The 27,479-nt window shown below is 55.3% G+C and overlaps 1 protein-coding gene across 4 annotated transcripts in view; it reads right to left on the bottom strand.

Annotated features, from left to right (window-relative positions):
- Positions 1 to 4,765: 4,765 nt before the first annotated feature.
- GRB10 (growth factor receptor bound protein 10) overlaps positions 4,766 to 27,479 on the bottom strand; it is a 178,095-nt gene continuing 155,381 nt past the window's right edge. For all 4 annotated transcript variants that reach the window (XM_044245689.1, XM_044245691.1, XM_044245690.1 and 1 more), the window contains 9 exons: positions 27,291 to 27,428; positions 25,755 to 25,865; positions 23,866 to 23,964; positions 16,541 to 16,618; positions 15,757 to 15,873; positions 14,932 to 14,998; positions 14,653 to 14,740; positions 6,453 to 6,546; positions 4,766 to 5,282 (listed from right to left, as the gene is read on the bottom strand). In XM_044245689.1, the coding sequence (XP_044101624.1) occupies positions 5,136 to 5,282; positions 6,453 to 6,546; positions 14,653 to 14,740; positions 14,932 to 14,998; positions 15,757 to 15,873; positions 16,541 to 16,618; positions 23,866 to 23,964; positions 25,755 to 25,865; positions 27,291 to 27,428 (939 nt within the window). In that variant the 3' untranslated portion in view covers positions 4,766 to 5,135. The remainder of the gene's footprint in view (positions 5,283 to 6,452; positions 6,547 to 14,652; positions 14,741 to 14,931; positions 14,999 to 15,756; positions 15,874 to 16,540; positions 16,619 to 23,865; positions 23,965 to 25,754; positions 25,866 to 27,290; positions 27,429 to 27,479) is intronic.

Raw genomic sequence — 27,479 nt, 5'->3', positions numbered from 1 at the left:
ATTTCCCAACAGCCCACCAATAACTCTCCAGGTAGGAGCTCAGCAAGGCCCCGATGGGTCCAGGAAGGATAAAAATAAAGCAGAGGCATGCCCCATACATCCCGGGAGCCACAGTGAGCTGGAGAGGATCTCGCCTACCTGTAGTGGTCTGGGAGCAAGCATTTTATTGCGACGTCCAAGCAAGACCTTAATTCCAGAAACTTCAGAAGGGCCTGGAGACACGGAGCCTCAAAGCTCCGAAGGTGAGTCTGACGAAAGGGTAGGTTGAATTCCCTGGTGTCCCTTTATAGGAGTGTTATATGGTTCCCCCCAAAATGTGATCTGTTCTCGTGACAGCCTGCAAAATCGTCTTGCTGGTGGGAGCCACTCTGAGTCACGTGGGGCCCGGCCCCATGGTGCCCTCTGTCCTCACTGAACCGGACACTCTGGGAGCGAGGCCAGGAACGCCTCTGTACTGGGTCATCCCAAGGCCTGTTTGGGAGAGAAGGTCATGGAGCCTCATCTTACAGCAGAACTCAGATGGCACTGAGGAAGGTCATCCACGTCCAAATCACCCCAGGAAAAAACCTCAACCAGCTCGGAGATAGAGCACGGTCAGATCGGATGCAGAATCGAAAGTAGGGCGGTAACAGAATGGTAAGGCCACTTCACTTTTTACACCAAATAAAAAATAATGTGCGTCTCCTCCCTCTAATTAAAAAAGAGGCCGAGAAGTGCACACTTGTGGAACTGGTGGTCTGGGAGAAGCCCCCAGTACTTTCCTCAGGACGCCTGTCTTAACTCAGGAACAGAATTCCGCCGGGATTGGGTGGGAATTCTAGAACAGCACCAGGAATGCTCCCCGTTTCTCCTGGGATGGCTCACCCAGAACCGTCTCTCAAGAAGCAAGGCACGGTCCATTCTTACTCCCGCAGGGAAAGAGGAGGCTGTGTCCTCAGAGGAGGACCTATGTGGTGTGTCCTTACGCTCAGGGTCCTCATGTGCAAATACGGACACGAAAGCTACCTTCCGTCCGGAGAGAGCATCACCAATGGGTCTAATCTGGGCCATAGAAAATGGACCTTCCCACCTCTGGCTCAGGCCGGGAAATCTGCTCCTGGAGCTGGCAGCTATCAGACTGGGAAGCATCCTCCGCACAAGGGGGCGTTTGGAGGTTGGGCTACGCAGACACGGTTGAGTTTTATACACAGTATGTATTTCTGATGTGAAACCACGGTCATTCCCCTTATAACCATTTGGCCAAAGCCAAATGAAGGCAGTGGACAGTCCTTCTCTCATGGCAAAGGGGAAGCTAGTATGTGTGTGTGTGGTGGGTGCGCAGGTGTGACGTTGGGGCGCTTAGTTGTGGGTCTGAGGCTGAGCTTTGCCGACTCAAAGCATCAACCAGACACAAGAGACGGACCCTCCTCGTCACCCACTTCTGTAATGTAGGTGTGCCCTGTCAGTCCCTGGGACCAGCACTGACCCACAGAAGTTTCCGCCATGACCACGCGTTCTAGATCCGCACCGTCCATCATGGCGGCCACCAGCCACTCGTGGCTGTTCCGGACTTGAAAATGTGGCTCATGGAACTGGAACTGAATGTTTCATTTTCTTTTTATTTAAATTTAAGTTTAGGGGCGCCTGGGTGGCTCAGTGGGTTAAAGCCTCTGCCTTTGGCTCAGGTCATGATCCCAGGGTCCTGGGATCGAGCCCCACATCAGGCTCTCTGCTCTGCGGGGAGCCTGCTTCCTCCTCTCTCTCTCTCTCTGTCTGCTTGTGATCTCTGTCTGTCAAATATATTTAAAAAAAAAAAAAAAGAAGCAGCAGCTGGATAAATTTAAGTTTAAGCAGGGGTGTGTGTGCCTGTAGTATGGTATCGGACAGCTATATTCCTAAAATACAACGGGGTTTGTACTTTCTGAGAGAATTTGTCACCCCTCTTAACATCAAAGAACAAAAGTCCGGGAACAGCCCAGAACGACACTGCTGTAACCTGCAAGAGAGGCACCAAAGGAAAAATGTTCAATCGCCAATTCATGTGTCCTTTTGGGAGATCTGTCAGGAAGGCGTGTGTGACCAGAGGCAGGGAGACAAGTCAGTCCCTCGGGGAGGCCCTGGGGAAGCAGTGACGGGGGCATCCATTCTCTCCATCCTCCTGCCCGTTTATTTGGCTAGAAAACCCGGATCCAGCCCAAGGTCATGGTCCCACTGCAGCACCAAGCACACCCCTGGATTTCTCAAATGCAAACTGGTTGTGAGTTCTTTAAGGTGTTTGAAAAACTTGAGTGAGGCTCGGACCACCTCTGCATCACTTTGCGATGGAGGTGCGGGGAGAAGAGGTGGCTGAGGTCACCGCAGCAAGGACGCGGAGCCGTGTGACCCGCGTGTCGCTTACCAACTCCTCTCCGACTAGCGTCTAACCAGCACAAAGATCCGTGTTACCTCCAAAGGTTTTCAGGTGTGGGCCCACTGGAGTGTTCCCAAACACAGACACAGACACAGGGGCAGCGGAAAACCAAGAACACCGTAGTCATGTTTATTTCTAATTATAAGAAACAGAACATCAGTCCCTCATTTGTACAAAAATACCTGAAAGTTTACAATTAGGTTCACAAGCCGCAGAGCTATGTCCAGAAAGGGCAAAGCATGTGGAATAAAGGTTTTGTCTCATGATACCTTCAGCATTCCCGGATACCGTCCACACGTCTGCTGCGTCACCGGCACCCCAAGCTTGCCCGGGGACTTCATGATCCCCCGCGAGCAGGTCCCGCCCCAGACAGCTGCCTCAGTTGGTCAGACTGTCAGGCATTAAGTGCACAAAAGAGAAGACAAAGCAGCTAGACTGAGGCACGCATTTCTTCAAGGTTTAGTGAACAAAATAACGTTCCGGAACTCAAAGACCTAAGCTACCAGAGATCACCCATTTCAACTCCAGTACCCAAAGGGCTGGGTATTTCCAACCAAGTCCAGGCTGCTATGTGGGGGTTTTCCTTTGAGAAAAGAAAATCACAGGTGAGAGAGAGAGAGAGAGAAAGTCAACAGGCTCCAAAATGACCCTGAGCTATTCCGTTTACATTCATGTCATTTTAAATATAAAAATAAAAGCCGACCATCCTTCTGTCCCTGGTTGGTCAGGCCAGGCGCCCATATCCTCGAGGGACAGGCTGCTTCTGGTGGAATTCCCAGCCACCAGGCCCAGGGGCTCCCACCCTGCACCAGGCATCTCACCGTGGCCAGGAAGGTACAGAAGACGTCGTCAACCCAGCGACACACAGGCCGTGAGTCAGGGTCCGGCTTCCCCGCTCCTCTTAAATAAAATGCATGTTTACAAGCACAAGATGCCGTGGAGGCTGGCCGTCCAGCGGAGAGGGGCGTGAGAGCCTCGTCCTCCAGGTCTACACACAGGGAAAGGGAGATCGCCGCATTGCTGCTCTCTGGTTCTACTTCCAATCAGTGGAGAGAAAAATGTGTAACGGGAACCGAAGACCGGCTCCAAGGGGCAGCGCCCTTGCGGCCGGCAGCCAGGTGGGACCTGGGGGTCGACTGACCTGCAAGGGCTTGAGATAACCGGCAACAAAACCAAGAAAACGCGATGGAACGTCTACGGCTAAAAACGTTTTACTAAAAATTCTGCATTTGCGTTAAGTAGACATTTCATGGAAAACGAGCAGAGTGAGGCCCGTAAACTAAAATACAGTGTTTCTACACCCTTGGGGTCCCAGGAGCACAGCAGTGCCACCGACGAAGGTCCCATGGGTCCCACCGGCGTACACGCTCACTGGGGGCACGGCAGTGGGGCAGAGGCAGGCACCTGGGGGGCCAGTCAGGGGAGACCTTTCTGCTTTGCAGAGACAGCAGGTAAAGCCGAGGACCCTGTCACACTCAGCTATAGGGATGGGGTGGGGGGGGCAGTCCAGTCACTGTGTGACTCAGTCCCCCATGGGGGAAGCAGGGCTGTGTTGACCAGACTCTTCTGAGCTCCAGCCCGCCGAGGGGGGCCTCCACCTGGGCCAGCTCATGGGGCTTTTCAGCAGGACAGAGGTCATCGAACGAGGACCTGTCCATGCCAGGCAGCAGACATGCCCTTTTCTATGTTCACGTCTTTGTCACCATGGAAACCCTCGAGCCACCTCTGACAGTCAGGCAGGTGCCATTTTCCTTTTTGATCCTTTAACCCCTGGAGGGATGACGGCCAGGAAAGAGCCTGAGCCGCTGTGGGGGGTGGGGAGTAAGGCAGCGATCATTCTAGAACAAGCTGAGAGGGGGCGGTAGACACTGGGTGCTGGGGCGGGGGTGGGGGGTCCCAGGGATGCTCCCCATGTCCATTAGAGGCGAGGCCACTCAGCCAGGCCATGCGGTGGGCCGACGAGCTTTCCAGAGCACCCAGGCCTCCTGAACTGTGAAGGACACACATGTAACAGGTGTAGGGGGCATCTGTGTACACGGGAGTGACAGACAGATGGGGGTGCCTGACTGCGTCCACATCAGGGGCCCAATGCCTACTATGGGTAACACCTGTGTCTTTGGAAAAAAAAAAAAAAGCTCTTCAAGTATTCTGGGGAGGGCTGGGGTGGTTTGTTACCTGGGAGCAGATCCGTCTCCGGTCACCTGCACAGGGTGGGGACCTGGAAACACCTGGGGGCCTGGATTCGGTCTCTGGAGTCTGTTCCTCCCCACGGTCCCCGCGTCCCGCGTGCACGGAGGAGCCATACCCCCTCCTACCGGGGCCGAGGGCAATATTGAAAACAAAGAAGGAGTGCAAAAAGTGATCGATACAAAAAAGTAAACATATCAGTTTTAATTGTCAAGATTATTCCAGGGCAAGAGTTCATTTCCAATCACGTGTCTCTGGTTCTCGCTCCTACGTGGCTCAGCCAAGACGATCCGTCCAGATTTCTGCCTCCCATTCGCAGTTGCGTTCTCCTGCCTCCCCGGCCTGTTCGGCATTTGGGGCAGGGGGAAGGCAGCCCCGTCAGATCCACAGCAGCTAACTGTTGCGGGAGTACAACCCCCGAGTCCCTCCTGGTGGGTGGGCCCCGACGGACCCCGCTCCCCGGGGTGCAGAACAGACGGGTGCTCTCAGCGATGTGCGAACCCCCAGCCCCGTTCCAGTGTCAGCTTGCTCCCGTCCTCAGCCAAGAGTGAGTGTGAGGTCATAAGGCCACTCGGATGCAGTGGTGCTTGAGTTTGCAAGGTAGGACGCCTTTGTTGAGCTGGTAAAAGTCCACGAGCTGGATCAGGTCAGAGAATCTGGTGTTCCCATCGTCGAGGCTGAAGAACATCTGCCCGTCATCCTCGCACTAGAAGGACACAAGGACATGCGCCGAGTTAGGGGTCTCATGCTTGGGGACGAAGAGTGCGACTATGGGGTCACCGCAAGGGATCGGTGAGGGCAGGAACCGGCAGTGCTTTCCCGGGTCCTGCCATGGTGGGTGTCAGGTAGCCATTTCCATCAACATGGAGGGACCGCATGGTACCTTCCAGAAGCAGCAACCTTCCTAAGGCTGGTCTGACCAGAGAGAGTTAAGGACTGCACTGTGGTGGGAACGTGTATGTACAGAGCGGCAGTCTGAAACCTCTCCTGATTAGTAACTCAGAACCACTTCTAGACTCCAAAACACAGCTGAAGGCACGAGTGCAGCCCGTTTTCAAGATTTTTGGCTTTCCAGTCTGCAGCAACTATCCCTAGGAGGCTTCCAGAATCTGGGGTTATCGGGAAGAATGGCATTACCCACTCCACCCACCATGTAACAGGTTTTCTTTGATTGAGGCTAAGACAATGAGAGATAATATAAGGTGGGGTCAAACAGAGCAAACAGGGAAGGAAGCGCTTCTCCTCGGGCGACGAGTCCCAGGCTGGCACCGAAGGTTCTGTGCAATGAGGGAAGCCTGGCCCCCGGCACACCACCATATGCCTTTGCCCTTCCGCTGTCTCATGGCAGAGTGAGAGCATCATCGGGACGCGGCAGGAAGGCTCCCGGAAAGCTAACAGGACTCCCCTGTGATCCTCCCACTCCCATCCCTGAGGGACTCCCGAGACGCTGAAGTCCTGGGCTCAAGTAAGCTTCAGACCCGCCAGGTGTGGGCCTCCCAGAGCTTTCTTTGCTACTGGACAGAGTGGATCTCTGAGCCTAAAAGACCTCACCACCCACTTTGGGCAGAACATGGCCCGAGTTGGGGCCCCACAGGAAACATTTTAGGAACGTTATGACCTGTAGACTTCATCACTTAAGAGTGTGAAACAACTGATGTCAATTTCGTATACGTTACTCCCCAGCTGATGACTTCTGGGAGGTGTGTTCCCAATTTCAAAAAACAAACCTATCAGGGGGACTCGGAGAAGCATCTCTCTGGTCAGCTTGGACCTGATATTTAACGACCTGCAGGTCTGGTTAGTTTGGGGTTTGAAAATTGCATTCGGAACCAACCCAGGAAACAACAAGGCTCAGGGAGAAGTTTTCCATACTTACAGGTAAGATCTGGAAATTTTTAATTTTCTGATGATGACAGAGCGTGAGCACAAAAGCCTTTGGATTGCTCTGGCTGTCTCGGAGGAGAAAAAGCCTGGGGATGGAAAAAATCAGCTGATTGTACACTTTCAAAAATCCAGACCTGGGATGTGGGCTTGTATCTTTGCACATGCACGCGCACACACACACACGCACACGTTGCCCCACTCCTGAGGGTAAGAGAGCCTTGCAGACGGTACAGTTCAGGATGCCTGAGGATGGGCTTCTGAATGTCATCCTCCACTGTAAGCATGCTAGCGGCACGGCTGGGCAGGTGTACCACTGCAACTAGAACGACATGCGCCAGAAAGTCATGAAGTTCAAAGTTCAAAGGGCCACGAGCCAGGATACAGCATCGTAGTAGTATCAGACCCTACAGATTATAACCCAGAGAATAAAACAGGAATCCGAGAGTACCTTCTGATACTGTAATAAATGAGCAAGTAAATTAAGAGAGGAGGAGAAGGAGCTCTTCCTTAAAACGGGAGGGAAGCTAAATAAGCAGGAAGAAATGATGGGCCCGACACTATCTGGCCACAGCCGCAGGTTCCCACTGATGAAGGACAAGGTCGTCAACAGGTGCAAACATCAGCAGATGGAAATTGACGAGAAACAGAATTTTCGTTCTCCAACCACGAACCCCCAGCACTTGTTGATACAAAGGGAAACACAGCGGCTGTCCATTGGAGGAACCCGCTGGTACTGTCACCACTGAGTATCCAAGGCAACACCGCCAGCAACGAGACACCGACTCCGCCCAGCCGGGGCGGGGGGGCTCTGTGTCCCCTCCTGCAAAGTGGTGACCTGGCTGAGCCCCAGAGCACCCAAGCCGAGGTGCACGCTGTAAGAACCGGCTTCTTCCTGTGACACATGTCCAGGAAGGACAAAGGCTAACGAGATGGGCCCCCAAAGGAGCATTTAGAATTACGACGTTTTTGTTCCCCGTGAAGGATGTGAGAGGAACCACTGGCAAAACCGGACCAAGTGTGTAGGAGCTACGTGGATGTTTACTTCCCAATATTCAAAAAAAGGTTTTATCTTTCTATTTTATCTATTTGATAAAGAGAGAGAGGGAGACAGAGAACACAAGCAGGGGGAGTGGCAGGCAGAGGGAGAAGCAGATGCCCCACTGAGCAGGGAGGCAGATGCAGGCTTCAATCCTGGGACCCCAGGATCAGGACCAAGCTGAAGGCAGATGCTTACATGACTGAGCCACCCAGGTGCCCCTACTTCCCAATTTTTACAAGAGTACTGTGGTTAAATAGAAGATAAGTGCTTGTTCTGACAAATTTTCTACCAAAATAAGCAGGATCCAAGAAACATCATGCTATCTGGAACTTACCTTCCAAAGGGTTCAGACAAAAAGAGGAGGGAGGGAGGCTATGATAAAGCAAATGGGCCACGGTATTGACAGCTGGTGTATCTGAGAAAATGCACACAGGAGATCATTGTAAGACTCTGGCAACTTTCCCATGACACCAATTTATTTTAGGATAAAAAATACATAAAAATCGCAGTAGCACAAAGAAGTAGAAATCTTTACTTTTCCACAAGCACACCTGGCGTTCGTTCCTGTACCCTAAGAAGGAGGAAAGAAGAGCCCTAACGCCAGAATCCAGGTGACAAAAGAGCCTTATTCAAGGCAAACAGTGCACCATCTGCTACTGGACTCTACTATTAGGACGGAAACTAGATAAATGGGACGGCAAAGTCCTGTGTTAAAAAGGCAGAAAGGTATTCTATTTTACTACAGGACTTCTCAGAGCCTTTAAATGGGACTATCCACCATGGGCACCGTGGGACTGGAGCACTGGGTTTTGCACTCTCGTGTGACCACACACCCCTTATTCCAGTGTTCCCAGGAGACATATTCTTCCAAATTTCTTCTGGGAGACCAGAGTCCCATGACTCGTGGGGTGGGCAGTCAGTGCTAAGAATTGCTGGCCCTGCGTGGAGGGTTAGGTGGGGGGTGTCTGCCACGCAGAACCCTGAGAGGCCGGGGGGTCTTCCCCCTCTCCTGGAGGAACACACCTCTGTTGTCCACCTCAAAGATCTGCCTTATGGGTTATTTCATTCCAAAGAAGCCACCATCCCAGCAAAAAACCCAAGAACTTCCTGGATGCCGGGCTGTCCGACAGGAAAAGCTGGTCTGTCCCTCGCTCTCCTGTCAGCTTAGTTAGCTCCCAGGCACTTCCTGCTGCAGACAGGTGCACCGTGGCAGAACGTGGCCCTGGAGCGGCCTGGGGAGCAGGCAGGCACTGCCCCACACCTTCCACCTGGGGCAGGACCCAGGAAAGTGCTGAGGCTTCTCCAAATGCTTGGGATTTACAGCTTGTGCCCAGTGGCTGTGTGTCTGCAACCATTATTAACTCAGAGGAACCTGTGGTCTGGAAAGCATGTGGCTCTGGAGTCTGTGGGATTCCCAGGCCTGCCAAGAATCAGCTCTGTGACTGGCCTGTTCTGCCTCGGGCTGCATGAGACAGACGCTCGACATACAGGAGCCCAGGAAGCCAGTGATTGCCAACCACAAACCGCAGAGCCCCGCTGGTAGCCCAAGGGACCTCTGCAGGGATAGGTCCCAGGACTGCGTGGCAGGCAACGCGGCCAGGTCAAGAAATCTGGAACAGAGGGATGCCTGGCGGCTCAGTTGGTTAAGCAGCTGCCTTTAGCTCAGGTCATGATCCCAGGATGCTGGGATTGAGCCCCCCCGTCGGGCTCCCTGCTCAGCGGGAAGCCTGCTTCTCCCTCTGCCCCTCACCCAGCTCTTCTGCTCTCTCTCTCTCTGACAAATAAATAAATAAAAATCTTTGGGGGAAAAAAAAAGAGAAATCTGGAACCAGCACAGGAAGGAAAGCGGTGAGGACCACGTAGCAGGGAGATCTTGCAAATGTGCCCCCTGGCAGCGAGGCCTGTGCTGGGGGCCAGGGAGGAGGTGGGGGGGTGGGGGTGGCGGTTGCTGATAGCGGTCCTCAGGACAACCCAGCTCAGGGTCATAAGTGAGGCTCTGAGCGCTTGGCAACTCCTTTAGTCCCCACCATGACCTTGTCATGGTTCTCATTTCAAGATGAGGGCAGCGGGCACGGAGAAGTTAAGCCAGGTCCCCAGAGGCTAGCAGCCAGCCTTAGGCACAGAGGAATCCCAGCTTCTAGGATCAACAGGGCCACGGGTAAGATTGGAGGAGGCATGTATAGACGGTTCCTTCATGGCTGCTGAGCGCTGTTATGGTGCCGATGGGGGCACTGTGTCAGCCCTGGGACAGGACCCCTGCCCCTTAACATGGGGGTCCGTGGGGAGCTGCGAACAACTCGAATCTGGACAGAGAAGTTCCCTCCCCCACAGGGGAGGACTGGCGTGCTCCCCGGGGCTCACCAACAGCACGGAGCTGGAGACTGGGGGCCCAAGAGGGGTGGGTGGGGCCAGCCCCAGTGTGAGCAGGGCCAGGGTAGAGAGGGCGGGGGACAGAGCCGAAATGCTGCAGAAGAAGTGAGCCACCAGTGGGCACTCAGCAGAGGCACAGCGCTAGATCTGCCCTTGCAAGAATCCTTCTCCAGGTTGTGGGCTGACTGTGGGCGGCAAGAGGGAAAGGATGAGGGCACCTGGACCCCGGGGGTTTCAAAGACCCCTCCCCACCATGTGGGTGCCAGGCTCCCTTGTCTCCTTCCGGCCCCTCTTCCTAACTCCCTGTGTCTTTTGAGGTTAAGGCTGACTTTCAGTCATTTTCTCCACGTTGCTGGACTCTCTAAATCGTCTTTCTTCCTTTCATTATCTCTGCAGGGATCAGTCAAGATTAGGAATTGATTATTTCATTTACCTTGTTTTCCCAACACATTTCCTGCCTAAGCGCCCAGCAATTAATGGAAGTCTAGCCTCACGGTGATGACATCTGAATGGGTCCCATTATCCTGACCCTCGTTTTGGCCAGCCTGACACCAAGGCTGAAGATTACACTGGAGAGAAAGCCCAGCTTATTAACGGGGCAGATGCCAGGGGGCCGGCCGGTCTGTGGGAGGAAATTTGACAGGGACACTCATCTTTGTCTGTGGGCCTGAACGGACAGAGACCTCGCTGACAAGGACTCTAGGAAATGGTGAAAAGACCAACATGTTTTATTTTTTTAAACAGGCACTAACATGGGGCACCTCGGGGCTCAGTCGGAGAAGCACCTGCCTTTGGCTCAGGTCCTGATCTCGGGTCCTGGGATCAAGCCCCACATCAGGCTCCTTGCTCCACTCTGCTGGGAGTCGGCTTCTCCTTCTCCTTCTGCCCCTACACCCCGGCTCGTGCTTGCTCTGTCTCTCAAATAAACAAAATCTTAAAAAACTAAACAGAACAGGCACAGACGCACAATGTCATGGCCCAAGTGTGAAAGGACCATACGGCTCCCACACATAGGGGCAGCCCCTTAAAGGCAGAGTGGGCCTGGCTGGGAATCACAGGGGAGTGTCCTCAGATCACACATGTCCCCACATGGCCTCTGAGGTTCCATCCACGTGATCTAGAGGGACACAGGTGCCACGTTGCTCGAGGCCCCGGGAGGGACACTAGTGGCCATGACACCAATCCCATCCCCTCTGGAACCTTCACTTTCATGGCATCTGATGCCCCCTGGCAAGTGAACCACTGGGCTTCCTTGGAATGAATCCCACAGCCAGTGTGGTGACCTCATCAGAGCACCGTGGGGTCCCTTCTGATGCTGCTCAGGGCTGCGGACGGGTATGGTCTGTACGGAAAGCCCGGGAACCTACATATCCCTGCACGCAAACGCTGTCACTCTTTGGTTTCCCTCTCCTTAGATGGGCCAGACCCTTCAGAGGTGCATAGGGGAAGAGGACTCACTTTTAATGCTTTAAAAAGAGGGTTGTTGCTGGATAAGGGTAACTTTTCAAATCAGTAGTTTTGGAACAATGTGACAGCCGCACAGGGAAAACAAGTAGGACTTGTTCTTTACACAGCATCTCAGCATAAATACATTCTGAATGTATCTGGGATCTAGACAAACAAAAAGGAACACTGGGAGGGAAAAGTTGGAGAAGAAGACTGAAGGGAAGAAGAGAAACAATAGGGATCCTAGAGAACAGGAGCAAACTCCTTTACGGAGTAGCTAAAACCAACATGGCAAGGGCCCGAAAATACAGGAGGAAAAGGGACACAAATGATAAAGGCAACTACATAAAATAGGCATCAAAAAGCCTGTACAGGGTGCCTGGGTGGCTCAGTGGGTTAGGCCGCTGCCTTCGGCTCAGGTCATGATCTCAGGGTCCCGGGATCGAGCCCCACTTTGGGCTCTCTGCTCAGCAGGGAGCCTGCTTTCTCCTCTCTCTGCCTGCTTCTCTGCCTACTTGTGATCTCTCTTTCTGTCAAATAAATAAATAAAATCTTTAAAAAAAAAAAAGAGCCTGTACAACCCAAACCAAATAGAAAACAGACACGAGCCACATGCAAAGTCCAAAACGGCACAAGGATGTAAGAAAGAACATTTGCAGAAAACAGATGGAGAACACTGGGCAGAAGATACAAACGGTTTCCAGAATGGTAAAAGAGAAGAAATGCCTGAGGAGGGTTCAATCTCTAGTAAGAGGCTCGGCCTCCCTGGCAACAGAGGAGACAGGTGGACACCCCCTCGCAGCCTGAGGGGCCGTGGCATGCCATCGCCCACACGGGTCTGGGCACCACCAGCAGAGACATCAGCTGAACTGAACTATGAGGGGACAGCTCCCCAATGTCCTACCATCAGCCTGGAAACACCGAGCCCGAGACAGGGCAGACCCTCCCCACGTGGGTGCACCTGCCACAGCGAGAGGACACGCAGACCCCATAAAATGGGGTCCCATAGCGGAGGAGGTGCGGGGGGCAGGGGAGAGTCTGCAGGGAGCCCACCTGGTTTCACCCATTCTGATTCTGGAACTGGGGTTATGTTTTGTAGAATTTAACAGGAAGCATGAAGCTGAAACCCAAGCAGATCCACTGACAAAAATCGAAAGCAAACAGAGACAAATGACCCTCACTGACCACTGAGAGGTTTGCTGCTACAACCCCGGAGAGGAGCCCCGTCCAAGTGGCTCTTGGACGTGACCTGCCTGGAACACGGCTTCAGGATGACGAGGGCCACAGGACTACTTCCCAGACGTGATGAGACATAGGGAAAGTCAGTTTTTACAAATAATTATGTCCTAGTAAGATTTTCGGAGTACGAGAAGAGAAATACAGTAAAATCAAGGGGAAAAGACCTGTCCTCTTCCGGCCAAGTTTGCAGTATCAGTGTGAACCCTGAAAGAGAGGGTTTCAAATTTTTATTTTTCACTGTAGGGAAAAAGAGCCTACGTTCTTAGCTCTGTCCCGGGAAAGGGCCCACAGGCTGTGACATCCAGAAGCCGCTTTCCACTAGAAAGAGCAAGTTTCCGAAGAGCAATGTTCAGGGGAGCCGAATGCTCTCGGGTCACTCTGGGATCCAGCACTGTCCAGGGTGCGTCAGAAGAGCTCAGGAACCGACTTGACCAAGTCCCGCTGGCCAAAGTGAGCATCAAAAACAGCAAGTTTTGACTGAAAGGAATCCAGTGTTTAGGAATCTGTGGACATAGTCCCAGTTTAGGCAAGCAGTAGCTCCTCTGTCACCGCGGGAAGGTGGCAGGGCCGAACCATCTTCTCCAAACTGACCCCCTCACTTGAGGGAAAAGTCACGAGCTCAGCCACCTTTGCAGCCAGCGACTCACCCACTGCTTCAGCAACAGACAAGCCAACGAGAGGAAGAGAAGGAAGCAGAGGGACACAGTCCTGTCTGAGGAGGCGTGAGACCCACCAGCCAAATGCCATTTGTCAGCCCCGATTTGAACCAACTCAGTTTCAAGGATTTTTTTTTTTTCTTTTTGCAGCAATTAGGGAAATTTGAACCCAGACTGAATTTTAGAGGACATTAAGGAATGATGTCAAAATACAAGGCTCTTTATGTTTTAGAGACACACTATGTTTACTGGTAAAATATAGATGTCTGCAATTTATTTTAAATATATTCAAGAGGGCAGGGCACCTGGGGGGCTCTGTCGTTTAAGCGCCTGCCTTCAGTTCAGGTCATGGTCCCAGGGTCCTGGAATCGAGTCCCACATCGGGCTCCCTGCTCAGCCGGCAGTCTGCTCTCCGTCTCCCTCTGCCTGCCTCTCCCCCTGCTTGAGTGTGTGTACTCACTCTCTCCCTTTCTCTCTCTCTCAAATAAATAAATAAAACCTTTAAAAAAATAAAAAAATAAACTCTTCCAGGAGAAGGAAGGCAGAGCGGGGAGGAGCCAATCATGCAGGAAGGAACACAGACATACTAAAATGAGCAAACCATCAAAACCAGACAAGGACCACATGGGGACTCACTATCTTCTTCTCTCCTGGGTAAGTTTTTAAAATGTCTATAGGAGAACTTCTAACATATGAAGGGAGGGGAGGCAGAAGGTACCTCCTGCTGGGAGTCGGAGGGAGGACACATCCAAGGCCCTGGGCAGCTCCTCCAGTGGCCAGGAGAACAAGGCTGTAGGGCCCTGCATCGGCCAGTGGGATAGTAGCCCTGAGAAGGGCCTGTGCATCGGGCTTTGACCTCTGTCACTCCTGGGATCCATGATGGCCACGGAGCAAGTGTCCCCAGGCTGGCCTGCTGGCACACACACCCAGTCGCCCCATCTCCACGGCCAACACCAACACCAGCTGTCAGACCCGGAAGGAAGGCCGACCCGCCCCCAGGACAGCTGGCCCAGGTGAGGAGGACCCCCCCCACCAGCTCCGACTGTGAGAAATGATCCAGTTCTGTGGCTTGAAGCCTTGAAGGCTTTGGGGTTGTTTGTTCTCAGCAAAAGCCACCTGATCAAATGTAAATAAAAACATTGTTCTTTCGTTTGCCCCTGCCCTGCGAATGAAAAACCGAATAAAAAACCCGCTTGTGCTCTTGGTCCGTCCGTCTGATGTGCACCAAAGAGGCAGAAGTTGGGAACAGGTGGGTTATGATCTTCCTATGGCCGCCGGCCAGCTGAGCCCACCCTGCCCCCCGCTGACCCTGAGCCACATTCTCCCCTCTTCCAACTGAGGCTGGAGCGAGTGCCGCCGCCCAGGATCTCAGAAACCAGACAGAGGGTGCAGCCGGCCCAACAGGGGTTAGGAGCCCGCTCCCCAGGCCACCACCTCCTTACCCGTCCACCAGCCCCTGCTGCTTGATGATCCGGTGGGACTCCTCCCTGGAGATCCTGCCGTGGAACCAGTGCTGAGTCCTGTGAATCACTGCGGGAGGGAAGAGGGAAGGAGGGGACTGGCTTCCCTGAAGGCACAGCGAACCGGCCATCAGCACCAGCCCTGCTTCCCACGGCTACACTTCTCCTGGCGAACGCTGGGCCCGGGGGGCCAGAGGAAGCTCCGGGAGGGATGGGGGCCACTCTTAGGACCCAAGGATCAGGCCGCCAAGAGGTGCTTACCTGTACTTAAGGTGGAAGGGTGGAGGGGGCTCTGGCTGCCTGGGATGTTCATCCGTGTGCTTCGCTTCTGCGGAAGGAACGCCCACGTCAGCAACGACACAGCAGAAGGGCGCGGCCCGCCACATCCGGGAACGCACCCGGGCGGGGACCCGGATGTGGGGCCCTTGGCTGTGGAGGGACCGCCTCCCCAGCCCGCCACATCTGGCCACAGGCATGAAAACAGAAGCATCCTGAGGAATCCCCACAACCCCAGGACTGAAGCACACAGTGAAACTCCGGGACGTTCTGGGAGAAAAGCACGAGCTTCTGCACGGGAAACACTGGCCTACAGAGACCCCGGGCCGCGGGGACTTTCTTTTCCAACACGCTCTGAGGCGGAGGTTCAGGGAACTCTCTGAGTCAGCGGGCTCACGTTTTGTACGTTGTCTGTAAATCTCGGAGAATTTGAAATCGGGGGACACTCTCCCCGTGGGGGGTTCAGGAGCAGGAGCCTCCAAGGGAAGAGACTGTCCGAGGCCCCGAAGCTGGTCGAGCCATGGTGTGAGCGCCGACCAGCCGCATCAGGGCGGGAGGGCTCCGGGCTGTCCACACATGGCCGCTGACCACCCCGTAGCAGGGGCAGCTCTGTGCGGGTGCCACGAGGTCAGAGGGCTCTACTCCTCCCCCTGGGAACGTGGAGGAACCCCAGCTGAGACTGTGATGCCACCTCCCCTCCCGGCACCTTGTCCCTGCAACGGCACCCACGGGGCCGTTCTTCCGGGAGGCCAGCGGGGGGCAGGGGCACTACCCATGAGGGGGCCTGTCCACAGGACGGCCTGGCCTTACCCTCCAGGCATGGCCTTCCTCTAGGGCCGCGCTCTGGGCTTCGGCCGGGTTCTCGATCACTCTTCCTGTTTGCCCAGAAAAATCCATCGCCACGAGGGAGTTCTCAGAGACGCTGCGCTGGAAGGAAAGGCCACAAGTTCTTAAAACGTGGGGAACCAGGCCAGCGATGGCCGGGGAAGGGTGACGGAACATCCCGACCCACACTCTAAAGTTCAGGTGGAAATTCTGTGGCAGGAGGGCCCTTGACCTAGAGGTGGCTTTGGTTTCTCTGGAGGGGAATAAGAAACGCTCCAGTCCCCTCACTGCACCCAAACCCCACTGGAGGCCACGGGGTACCATAGGGCTGGGGTGGTGGGCAGCCACCAAGTCCCTTCCCCAGGGGCTCAGTTCTGGGCAATACATGGACCCTCCCTGCGCACACCCGGCCCCTCCCAGAAATGGGCCTGGGGGAGCAAAAGGGTCATGTTTGGAGAGGACAAAGTGTTCCTCCACCTTCGGGAAGTAGAGGACATCCTGAGGAGAAGGACACTCCCAGCTCTAATTCCCACCAGGGGAAGCTTCAGGGTTACCCATGGCCATAGTGCCACGGCTGCCCACGGTGAGAGCAAGACATGGCTGGTGACAGTCCCTGAGTCCCTAAACAGAGCCACCACCCTGACCGGTACAGGACCTGACTCCAGCAGTCACACCGCCGGCCGGACAAACCCGTCTCCCCGGAAACAACCCGCGCTCGGCCGCGATGCTGGGAAGGGGCCCGCCTTCTGGACGCCGTAGACGCACTCACCACCGGCGTGCAGAAGGAGGGGAGCAAGGCCTTCCGCGAGGGCGGGATCCTGAAGTTCTGGTACAGCAGCATTCCGTACTGCAGGGGGAAGGCCAGAGTCAGCCGCCGGGGCCCCTGGAGCCCCCCAAGCCCTAGAACGTGGCAGACCCGTGCAGGGAAGGACCACACAAAGTACGGAACAGAAAGCGACCCCAGCCGCCGCTGTGGGCGCACAGCCTGGCCCCTGCACGCCTGTCCCCTGTGGATAGGAGCGGCTTACTGGCTCTCTCACGCTGGCAGGGGCCAAGGGAGAAGCAGGCAGTGACAATGTAATAATAAGATTGAGGGGCGCCTGGGGGTTCGGCTGGTTAAGCATCTGCCTTCAGCCTGGGTCATGATCCCAGGGTCCTGGGATGGTGTTTTCCATCCTCGGGCTCTTTGTTCAGTGGGGAGCTTGCTTCTCCCTCTGCTTCTGCTCCTCCTCCTGCTCATGCTTTCTCTCTCTCTCAAATAAATTTTAAAAATCTTAAAAAAAAAAAAAAAAAGTCTAGCTCCACAGTTAACCTTAGTGAATGCTGCTATGGGCCAGGTACACTTCCAAGAGCTTCATTTCATTTTACTCCTCTCCACGTCAGGAAACGCGTCCTTTATCCCCAAGTACAAGTAACAGATGCAGCAGGGAAGTGAGGTCGGTCACTCAGGGTCATGGTAAAGTAAGGGCTCTGGGTTCGAACACACACAGCCTGCCTCTCCCCACCCCCTTCGGTCCATGCTTCCTGGGCACAGGCAATAAGCAGAGTCCCGCTCGCCTGTAACCGCCCGCCTGCACCCCGGTTCCCCGCTCGCCTACACGGGAAAGGAAGACGGTCAGGCAAGGAGACACAGTTATCAAGAGGTAGCTCATCTCCAGCTTCAACCCCACAGGATGTCCTCTGGTGTCTGGAACAGCACCAGAAGGTCCACCACGCAGGTGCCAGTGCTCCGAGAACATGGGGGATGGGCCGCGAGAAGTACCCAAGGGCTGCTGGCCAAGCATGTTCCAGAACGGATAGAAAGACGAAAGGCTGGAGGATCTCGGGGCAGAACTCACACCCCCGCACATCCCAGCACAACCGCGGAGACAGAGCGACAAACACAAGCGGGGAAGAGCACATGTCACGGTCACCGGAGCCGCAAGCGGAAGGCAGCGGAGTTCCACGGACGCGCAGAGAGAAGGCAGTGGAACGGGGTGCGGAGGGCGGCGGCGGGCGGAAGGGACCCCACAGTCTGTGGACAGTTCCCTTGACAGTGGAGGGGAGACAGAATGACGGCAGACAAACCCATCTTGGGCAATGGCGGCCGCTCCAGCAGACCCACGCTGGAAGAACTGGGCACGTCTCTGGCCTCCGAAAGGGACGCAAACTCAGGAAAGGGTGGGTGTAGATGAGCAGGAGTCCAAATTAACGACAGGGCCTCTTCTAAGTCTTAAGAGGCTTAAGACCTGGGAAGAACTGAAATCTAGGATGAGATATTGAGAAGAGCCTCACCCCTGCGCAGCCACGGTGGGGACAGCCGGGCACGCTGGGGTCCAGCGAGGGGAAGATCGTGCCAGGACAGCCAGGAAAGAGAGAAAGAGAAAACGTGGACAGAGGTTAAAAATAGAAATAAAACTAACTGATGGGTCTCCCCTGCCCCCGCCCCCCAAAAACAATTTAAATGGGGAAAGAGATGAACACAGGCTGATGCGACAAACTGAAAAGAAACAGCAAATGGCAGACGTAAGCACCAACGCTCCTGAGAAGCTGCAGAAGGACACCTTTCCCGACAAACACGCCAACGAGAACGTGAAGATGACCGGAGGAGAAAGTCTGATCACACGGTGTTGGTCAGAGACGAGGACCCGCAAAGGCAGAAACACAGAAGGGAGGAGAAAAATCGTGCAGACGCAGACATACCCGCAGTAACATCGGTGTGTGTGGGGGGGGTGAGGCGTCGGGGCAGGTGTCCCCGATGCAGGTAACGGCCGATTTTGGAAGAATTGATGTCAAACAGACATAAGTGTTCTTTTTGATTTTATTTATTTACTTGACAGAGAGAGAGAGAGCACACGCAGGCAGAGGCAGGGGGAGAGGGAGAGGCAGGCTCCCTGCTGAGCAGAGAGCCCGATGCGGGGCTTGATCCCAGGACCTTAAGATCATGACCAGAGCAGAAGGCAGTCGCTTCACCGACTGAGCCACCCGGGGACCCAGAGACGTAAGTATTCCAAACTTGTGTGACCTAACAACAGACACCTGTACATGCGTGTGTGCACGTGTGGTCTTCTAAACAGAAGTGTGTGCGGCATGCGCACACACACGTATACGGACTGACACTCCGAATCGAACATTTGTACAAACATGACAAACAGTTGAAAACGTAAGGCTCAAAATCAATGGCCTAAGGATCCCTTTCAAAGCATTAAAGAAAAATCATCAAATTCAGGCCAAAGAAAGAATAAGAAGGGAAACACACACACCCTCCCTTCAGGATGGCCCAAGACTGCTCCCGGTTCCAATAATTCACTCGGAGGACTCGTCCCTGACCCACGAGCCATCTAACTAGTTTGTTTTTAGGCAGGTATCGAACTGTGTTTTATTTGCACTGTAGTCTTGAAATATTATGTCTGCCTTAAGTATTAAAGAAGCTGTCTACTTCCCACAGTTATTTTTTGAAGTTCCAGGACTAAGAATTCTTGCTTTCCCCACTTACAAATAAATACTCCAGCCTTCAGAGAAGTAGTTTTATTGGCATAAAATGACAGTTTTCAGATTATTAACCGTTTGTACACGACGTACAGTACCAACACCTTAACAGTATTCTCTTCTTATTTTAGATGAGTGGGTTTTAGAGAAACACGGTCCAATCATTCTTCTTCCTTTACACTTCCTTCCAATGCTTGGGGGGAAAAAAAAAACACACAATGCGTGGCCATAGAATTATTCGTCCCCATTTTGGGAAAAACGTTTCTTATTTCCTAGTCACATCTGCTTGAATGCAACACTCCTGGGCACTTTCCCAAAGAAGACAGATGAGTGACAGCTGATGTCCTGCTCCGGGGTGTAAAGGGACTACAGAGACGTCCCCACATAAGGAGAATGGCTACAGCTGCAGGTTCAGAGTCAACGTGTGCCACACGAGCGAACAGCCTCCCCACACGCGACGGGGTCTGAGGGGTTAACACTGTCTCGTGAATGACACGCCGTCCCTTTCTCTTGGAATGGAATTAAACATTCAACACTGGTGTTCTTAAGCGAGATGGAAGTTCATTTCCCTGTGCAAAGACTGCACAAGGATTTAGGGTCGCCATCCGTCACAGGCCGGCTCAGCTCCAGGAACACAAAGCGCGTACGAGATGCGCTTTTGACCCTGAGGCAGCTGCGGTCTTGTAGGAGACGTACAAATAAGCAGCCGTGTTCCTCAGTTATTCGCAGAGAGGAAATCTGAGCGGGCTCTGGAGGGACAGTGTAGCCCAGCAGCAGGACCGGACGCTGACCGACACGTCCACGTGCCTCACGGGTACCACGGTCTGTTACTGTTCGCGCCACACAGAGCTTAAAACGTTCCTAGAAACTTAGAGAAACTGAAAATGGGGTTGATTTTCTCCTTCTGGATTTTGCAGTCAATTTTCGGGTCTCCTTTGTTTTTGCACACATTTCCTTCTTAAAAGACAACGGTAGGTAGAGAAGTGCAGTGGACGTTTCCTCTCCCCATTTCAAGTTCCCTGTTCTTATGCGCCTTGGTTTCTACCTTCTGTCCATTTCACTTGTCCTCCTGTTTCGTCCTGATCCCGTCGTTCAGGTGCTGTGGCCTGGAAGCCTGGCACACAGCACTGGGAACAGGGGCAGAGGTGGGGAGGGAGGGTTGGGGCAGGGTGTAGCGTGAGGCCACCTCTGAGCAGAGGTGCTTTGGGCATCCTGCAGGGGACTCTCTCTGACGGACATGTGAACTGCCTGCTTGGGCTGGGGTGTCTCTACAGCAAGCCTTCCTTACTGAAACCTACGCTTGGGAAGCCATACCTCCCTCCTGGGGAGGAATTTCTAGGGCAGTTTCAGAAACTTCTAGAAGGTGGGGGGGGATAATAGAGCACAGCAACAAAGGTTAATGCTCCCTCCATGCCCTCTGCCCCACGGCTATGAAATCATTTAGCTGCGCAATAAGAAGGAAGGAGGAACGGCAGCTGATACTACCTGCCAGCTTTGTCCTGCAAGTGTCTCTGGGGAGAGCAGGGCCCATGCTCTCCTACACAGGCTCAAGCTCTTCTTTAAAAAGGACCCGTGATGGTATTCAGAGGCACAAAAGGTCCTTGGCTCGCTGAAAATAAGGTGCTGCTCTCCAACAAGCCCCAGGACTTTAATACAACGCGGACAGCTGTTGCAGCCTTAGCCATCACTCACGAGTGACTCCTGGATACACTGGGGCCAGCAGAAGGGCAACACTTTCTCCAGGGAGGACACGCACGTCTGACCGCCTTCTGGGAACAGGACAGTCTGAGCACTAGCGCTCTGGGGACCTGCCATCACTCACTACCGACAAGACCCCGGTCAACTGTGGAAAGGCGCAACCCAGTGTCTCCTTAGTCTGTGCCGCTGAGACCCCTGGACTCCAGCCCGAGACCCAGACTCTCTGAGGTCCAATCCCCTGCCTGCTGCCCCTGCCAACCCCGGGTCGATGCCGGCCTTGCCCAGGACACCAGGAGAAAGAGCTTCAAAAAAGAAACAGTCACAGGCAGACACAGGAGTCTGGATGGTGGCCGCCGTCATCCAGCTCAGTTTTTCCAAGCATCTGTTATGTTCTGAGTGCCGGGCAATCCTGGCTGTCCGAGAGGGGCTGGGGGCGAGGGCTCTAGGGAAGATGACCTCCGGACCGAGACCTGGCTCTGAGCAAGCGCAGTAAGGGTGGTTGGATGGGTCGGGTCCCCTGTCAGGGAGACGGACAGTGAGGGACCTGAGTCCACGCTCACATCCAGGCGGCTGGGACAGGAGCTGGGCAGAGGGAACAGATGCACTTTATAAGGTTTCCTATGGCTTCAAACAGCCCCGACTCCTGGGAGAATACACACCCCATTCTGAAGGTAACGTCGGGGTACGAGGCGAGGGTCTAGAGTCTTCTGATTTTGCTTCCTGCTCTGAGACGGAGACAGTTTGAGATGGGACAGGGAGGGGGGTAGCGAAGTAAGGCGTTCTCCTGTGGGAGGAGGTCCATCAGCCTGCTTGGTGGCAGTAAGACGCTGCGGGGCCTAACCAGCTGGAACTGAAGGTGCCCTTCAGCTTCTGTGTCACCGGAGAAGGCCGGACAGGCCCAAGCCTGTTAACCACACTAGTAGCCATTCAGTCCAGACCCTCACCTTCTTCAGGAACAGCCTTTGGGATATGGGGTCTGGGGCTGACTGGAGGCAACAAGGCCACACGCAGACGTGGACAGGGCTCCCCTTCCTGCTGGCTCTCACGGAGGGCAGCGGATTGCTGTGGCGAGCTCTGGAGCCCAATGTGGGGCCCCAGAGCCGATGGTGCGCACACCAGTAGGCCCCTGGCCTCCGCTCCCAGGCAGAATGCGATGGGCTTCAGCACTGTCCTCAGTCCAGGGAGGATCACGACGGGCACGCGTGCCACCGAGCTACGGCGAGGTTAGATGTGAGACAGAGTCCGGCCCAAAGCAAACACTCGTCAACGTTCCTGATCCTGCGTTAACCTCCGACGGGACGCATTCCTGTTGGCGCTAACGGTAACACTGGATATGACTGTCACCGCTTGTTCTGCGCGTTTCCGTCCCCGTGCCCGGTTCTGTTCCGCTGGCCCTGCCATCCCACGCACGATGCCTGGCAGAGACCTCGCTCCCTGGATTGGCTGTGCACGACCCCAAAGCACCAATCCCACAGCGTTACAGACGTGCTCCCGCTTCCTTTCCTGCTTTTTCCAAGACTATGTATCGCAGATCCAAAAAAATCATGCACATACAGAACTACGGAAGGTGTCCTTCCTGCCTGCCCCACCCACGTCTCGCCGAGGCCCCTGTGCACACCAGCAGATGCACAGGTGCATTTTAGCTTCTCCTCTCCTTGCTCCTACAACCGAGAGAGCATTTCGCTTTTTAATTCTTAATAATACGTCCTGGGAATTTTCCCACAACACACTCCAGAGGGGACCCCGTTCTTCATGTCACCGAGGAGTATCCTCTAAATGGAAATCCCATAACCTGTACAGTTGGCTTGTCAAGGAGTCACCTCCAATCTACGGTGTCCTGTACCCACATTAACGTCCCCTCCCTGAAATGTTAATGTTACAAAATAGTAACATTTTGCACTTAACCCGTCTCTGTTTCAAAGGCAGCAAAAATAAAACAATGTGCAGTTCTGGGGAAGGGAGGCTTCCAGGACGCCCTTGCTTGGAGCAGGTGGCCTCCGGCATCTCCAAGTGGTCACGAGCTATGCCTCCTTCAGCGGGTCTGTTTCTCTAGGTGGCTCTGCCCTGACTCTCTGCCTGGCTGGAAGCTTTGGTGAAGGTTGGCATTTTCATAAAGAGATTCCTAGGCCCCTGGCACGGGTCAGCCACTGCTGACCGCACCTTCTCCTCCAGCCACCCAGACGTTCACCTTGCACAACCACTGCACACAACGCTGCGATGCCCACACACTTTATGTACATAAGGAACTGCAGCCATGTGAGGTACGGGTGTGCGCAAAGGGGCTTTTCCCAGGATCGCAGAAGTGAGGTGTCCTCTGCCGTTACATGCCTAGCCTTCACCGCGGGGTCACACGGAATCACTGTGGTGGTTACTGGGAGAGGCTGTCGAGGGCACCGAGGTTCTACGCAGCAGACTCCCTTAAGAACGTGTAGGCAGGAGACACTATGTCCGTTGGACGCTGTGTGCCACGTTTCCCTCGTGGCCCCGGCTTTTCGGGAAGCGAAGAGTGTGACGCTCTGTCTCTGAAGTCATTAACCCTCCTGACGAGCGACGTGCTCTCTCTCTCCCTGGTGCCCGCTCTGGTCTTTCTATTCCGATTTCCCTAGACCCCAGGCTCTCAGCCAGCGTAGTCCCCCGCCCCCACGCCCCACCCAGGGACATCCGGTCACATCTGGAGACGTTTCTGGTTGTCTCACTGGTTGAGGTGCTCCTGGCGTCTGGTGGGAGAAACCAGGGGCGCCGCTCTGAGCCCCACCACGTCCCCGAACGGCAGGGACCGCGGTCGGACGTTAGCTCTGACCTAACGGGAAGCCTCTGGGAGTAGCTTCTGAGACCCTGTTTAGAAGGACGTGTGGGCACACGGGGCTGGCGGGCCACGGGGAGGGCTGTCCAGGACGCGACGCAGGGTGCACGCGGGACGCCGCGTACCTTGAGGAGCCTGCACGCCGTCATCCAGCACGTTCTGCCTTGCTCGTCTTCGGCACACAGCAACCGCAGCTCCTTCGCCTCGCTCCTGACTTTGTTGGGCTGCAGGAGGTGAGAGGGGACCCCGTTTTGAGTGCGACACGGTGAATGCAGAACACGCCTGTGCCGGGCAGGCCTGGGCCCGGCGCGGACCAGCCAGCCAGCGGGAGGAGACCAGGGAGGCTGCGTCCTCCGCCTGGCATGGACCAGCCTGGGTTGGGCTTAGTCACAAGGGCTCGGCCAGCTCCAAACAGAGGGATCTCAGAGGACACAAATTCTCACAAGGGAAAGTGGTGGGTGCCACGGGGCAAGGGGGTGCCCAGCTCTGTGCGGGGAAAGTTGGATTCAATTGGAGAATAGGGCCCAGAGCTATGAAAGAAGAGGTGTGTGGTTGCCTCCCAGCAGGATCGAGGTGGCAGCTGAGAAAGGGCTCCTGTGGGGCTTGGCCAGTGAGGGGAGAAGCCCCTGAGGGGGTCAGGACCTGTGGCATATTGAGTGGCCCCAAGGTGGGACCCACGGACGGTCCAGAGACTGTGGCCAGTGTCAGCCCGGAGAAGGGAATTTGGGGAGAAAGCAGCCCGGGGAAGGTGGAGGGTCACTGTCACACATGCCACTGTGGAGGGATGGCAGGGTCCCAAGCACAGGCAGGGTTTACCTGGCGACGGGGGGGACCCGGTGCAAGTGTGCGCTGGTGGGAATGGAGGGGATACTGGCCACCCGGGCTTCAGGGCCCCAGCCCCTGCAGAGGCCGCCCCTGTGCTGCTTTCCCAGGGACCTCGGGCGCTGGGCTCCTGCTCCTCGCAAACCCAGGAAGTTTTGCTAAATGAAACACAAGCTGGGATTTGTGGGAACAGGGTACTCCCGCTCCCTGGCCTCTCCTCTGGTTGGGTAGGGTCTGGGCTCACAGGTCACCCCGGCTGGGGACTCTGCGCACGCGCTCTCTGGAGTGGGTGTGAGCTATGGGGCCGCTTCGGCTCCCACACGAGCACCTGGGAAGACGCAGTGAAGACAGCAGCGTGAGGGCCCTTAGCGGAGCAGCCACGAGCCCTGCATACGCGGGAAGCAGCCTCTACTGGGACCGTCCCCGACATCGGCTCGGCCTCCACAGGGGAGAGTGGGCCCTGCACACGGGTGTGTGCACACATACGTGTGCGTCTCCATTCCCGTAGCTCTGCACATGTGTGCAAGTGTCCATATGTGAGCACATGTCCGCATCTGCTTGTTCATGTGTATGAGCACAGGACATATCCATGCCTGCATGTGCACGTGTGTGAGCACAGGACGGATCCACATCTGTGTGTGCATGTGTACACACGAGTGCATCCCCCTGTATTAACACAGGTGTGTACACGTGTGCAGGTCTGTGTATGTGAGCACATGTATGTGTCCCCATCTGTGTGTGCACGTGTACGCACATGTGCATGTATGTGAGCACATCTGCATGTTCATGTGTGTGCACACGTGGAAATATGCGTGAGCCCATGCTCTCACACACGTGAGCACAGAGGCAGGGCGGGGGCACACCCATTGTCCTGGGGACCAGTAACCCGTATGCAAAGTGTTGGCTCTCAGTACCCCGGAGACCACCCAAGTGGCAGGCTGGGGTCGCTGAGCCACGGAGCCACTGATCCACTGCCCACCACGTTCTCTGCCTCTCCCCAAGGTGCTAGCTATTCAGAGAGCAACACAGAGTGAGAACTGGGAATGAATCAGTGCACCGGGAACTTGTGTTTCTGTAACAAAATAACCCAAACAACCCCAGCGCCAAGACAGGAGTCTCGGGTTCCATCCCAAAGTCCCTGGTGGGATGCCACGGGGAGACACAGACTCCAAACAGGGCAGGAGGGCGGTACCTTTATGCAGAAGCCGTAGTCGGTGGGCGCACTGTACTGCTTCTTGCCGGCGATCAGCGAGAAGATGCTGCTCTCCTCCAAGCCCCCGAGCAGCTGCAGGTGTCGGGGCTCCTGCAGGAGAGGGGGGTCAGCCACCCAGCAGACGGCAGGCGCTCCCGCGTGCTCGTCAAAGGGGGTGGTCTGCGCACACTGTGTGTGCATCCCTCTCTCAGAGCCCACAGACCCACTGGTCGTTTAGAGTAAGTGCTGAGGAGGACCAAGGGCACCCAGCCCTCGCCAAGAGAACCCACTGCCCAGACTGCGACAGTGGGGCTCCTGGGCGGCTCAGTCGCACGAGCGTCTGCCTCGGGTCATGATCCCATGGTCCTGGGATGGAGTCTCGCGTTGTCAGGCTCCCTGCTCCCGGCTCAGCCCCCTCTGCCGGCTGCTCCCACCCCTGCCTGTGCTCTCTCGCTCTCTCATGCTCGCTGTCTCTCTCTCAAAGCAAATAAACGAAATCTTTAAAAAAGCCAAAAACCCCACGAGACAGCGTATTTATTTGAGACTCTGCCATATGCTGTATCAAAGCTCCTGAACCAAACATTCAAAGTGAAGATCAGAGAACATCTAGAGCCTAAGATTCAAAGTGGAGAGCACGCTGTCACGCCCGGCCCGGGCCACCTCTGCAGCCGTGGTGTGTAAGGTCCAGACATCCCACAGTCTTCCCTCAACAGCTTGTCCCATCCTCATCCCTGCCCTTCCATCATCCTAGTTCTGCTTCCTGCTCTGGGGTCAGCTTCTACAAGGGCACTGGGAAGTCAGGAAATCAAGTTACCTTCCTGGCCCGGTAGGGGATGGAAACGGCTCCACCTGCCCCTGCCCCCGCCCCTCGTCCCCGGCTCACGTGGGGCAGCCACTAATGCCCAGAGTAGCTTGAAGGTGGCTTGGCCCTCAGCACCCTCGCCTGGGGTCCCCCCAGACCCTCCCTTCTCTCTCCTGGAATGATGCATGCTTGGCCACGGTCTGCGGGGCCCTCTCCTGCTGCAGGGGGTGTTCACGCACCACAAGGACAGTGTGCAAGCGGGACTGTGCAAGGACACCAGCCAGCAGGGCGAGGCCCCAGCACCCCAGCTGTGGACGCCTGCCGCTGTAGCTTCCATCTCTCACCTGCCCTTCCTGGACATACATGCCCAGCTCCAATCCCTTCCCGGAAATATCTACGGTAACGCGTACTAGCTTGGCGACCATCTACCAGCCACCCCATGGCCAGCCTGGGTGCCCAGTTCCATACCCTGGAAACTGAATCAGCATCCTCCAGGGACTCAGGCCGCCAAGGAGGCTCTGCTCCCAAGACCGGGGCTGGCCGGCCCGGGGGCCCGCAGGTCTGGGCAGTTGCCCGGCTTCCGAGGGAGACCAGTGGGCCGGGAACTGGGAGTCAGCTTCTCCAGTTATCACAAGCCCGGGGGACCCAGATGTGCTTTTCCAAGGAAGCCGCGTCCCCTCTGACTGCCCCCAGCCTGGGGTGACGGTGGCGGCAGCGGCGGCTTTAAAACCCACCTTGGACGCCCCCTTGGTGGAGCAATAAAGGCCTGATCTCCGCAAACACACGTACAGCTTTCTCCACGACTTCCTCCCCAGCTCCTTCACGTGCAAGAACCCCTGGATTTCAGGGCAGCTACTGGAGTTCAGGAAGTTCTGTTGGAGAGACGCGTCAGAGTCAGAAGCTGCTGCCGCCAGCCGGGAGCA

Source organism: Neovison vison, chromosome 4, assembly GCF_020171115.1.
Source record: "Neovison vison isolate M4711 chromosome 4, ASM_NN_V1, whole genome shotgun sequence".
NCBI classification, from domain to species: Eukaryota; Metazoa; Chordata; class Mammalia; order Carnivora; family Mustelidae; genus Neogale; species Neogale vison.
This window is presented reverse-complemented; position numbering and strand designations above follow the sequence as displayed.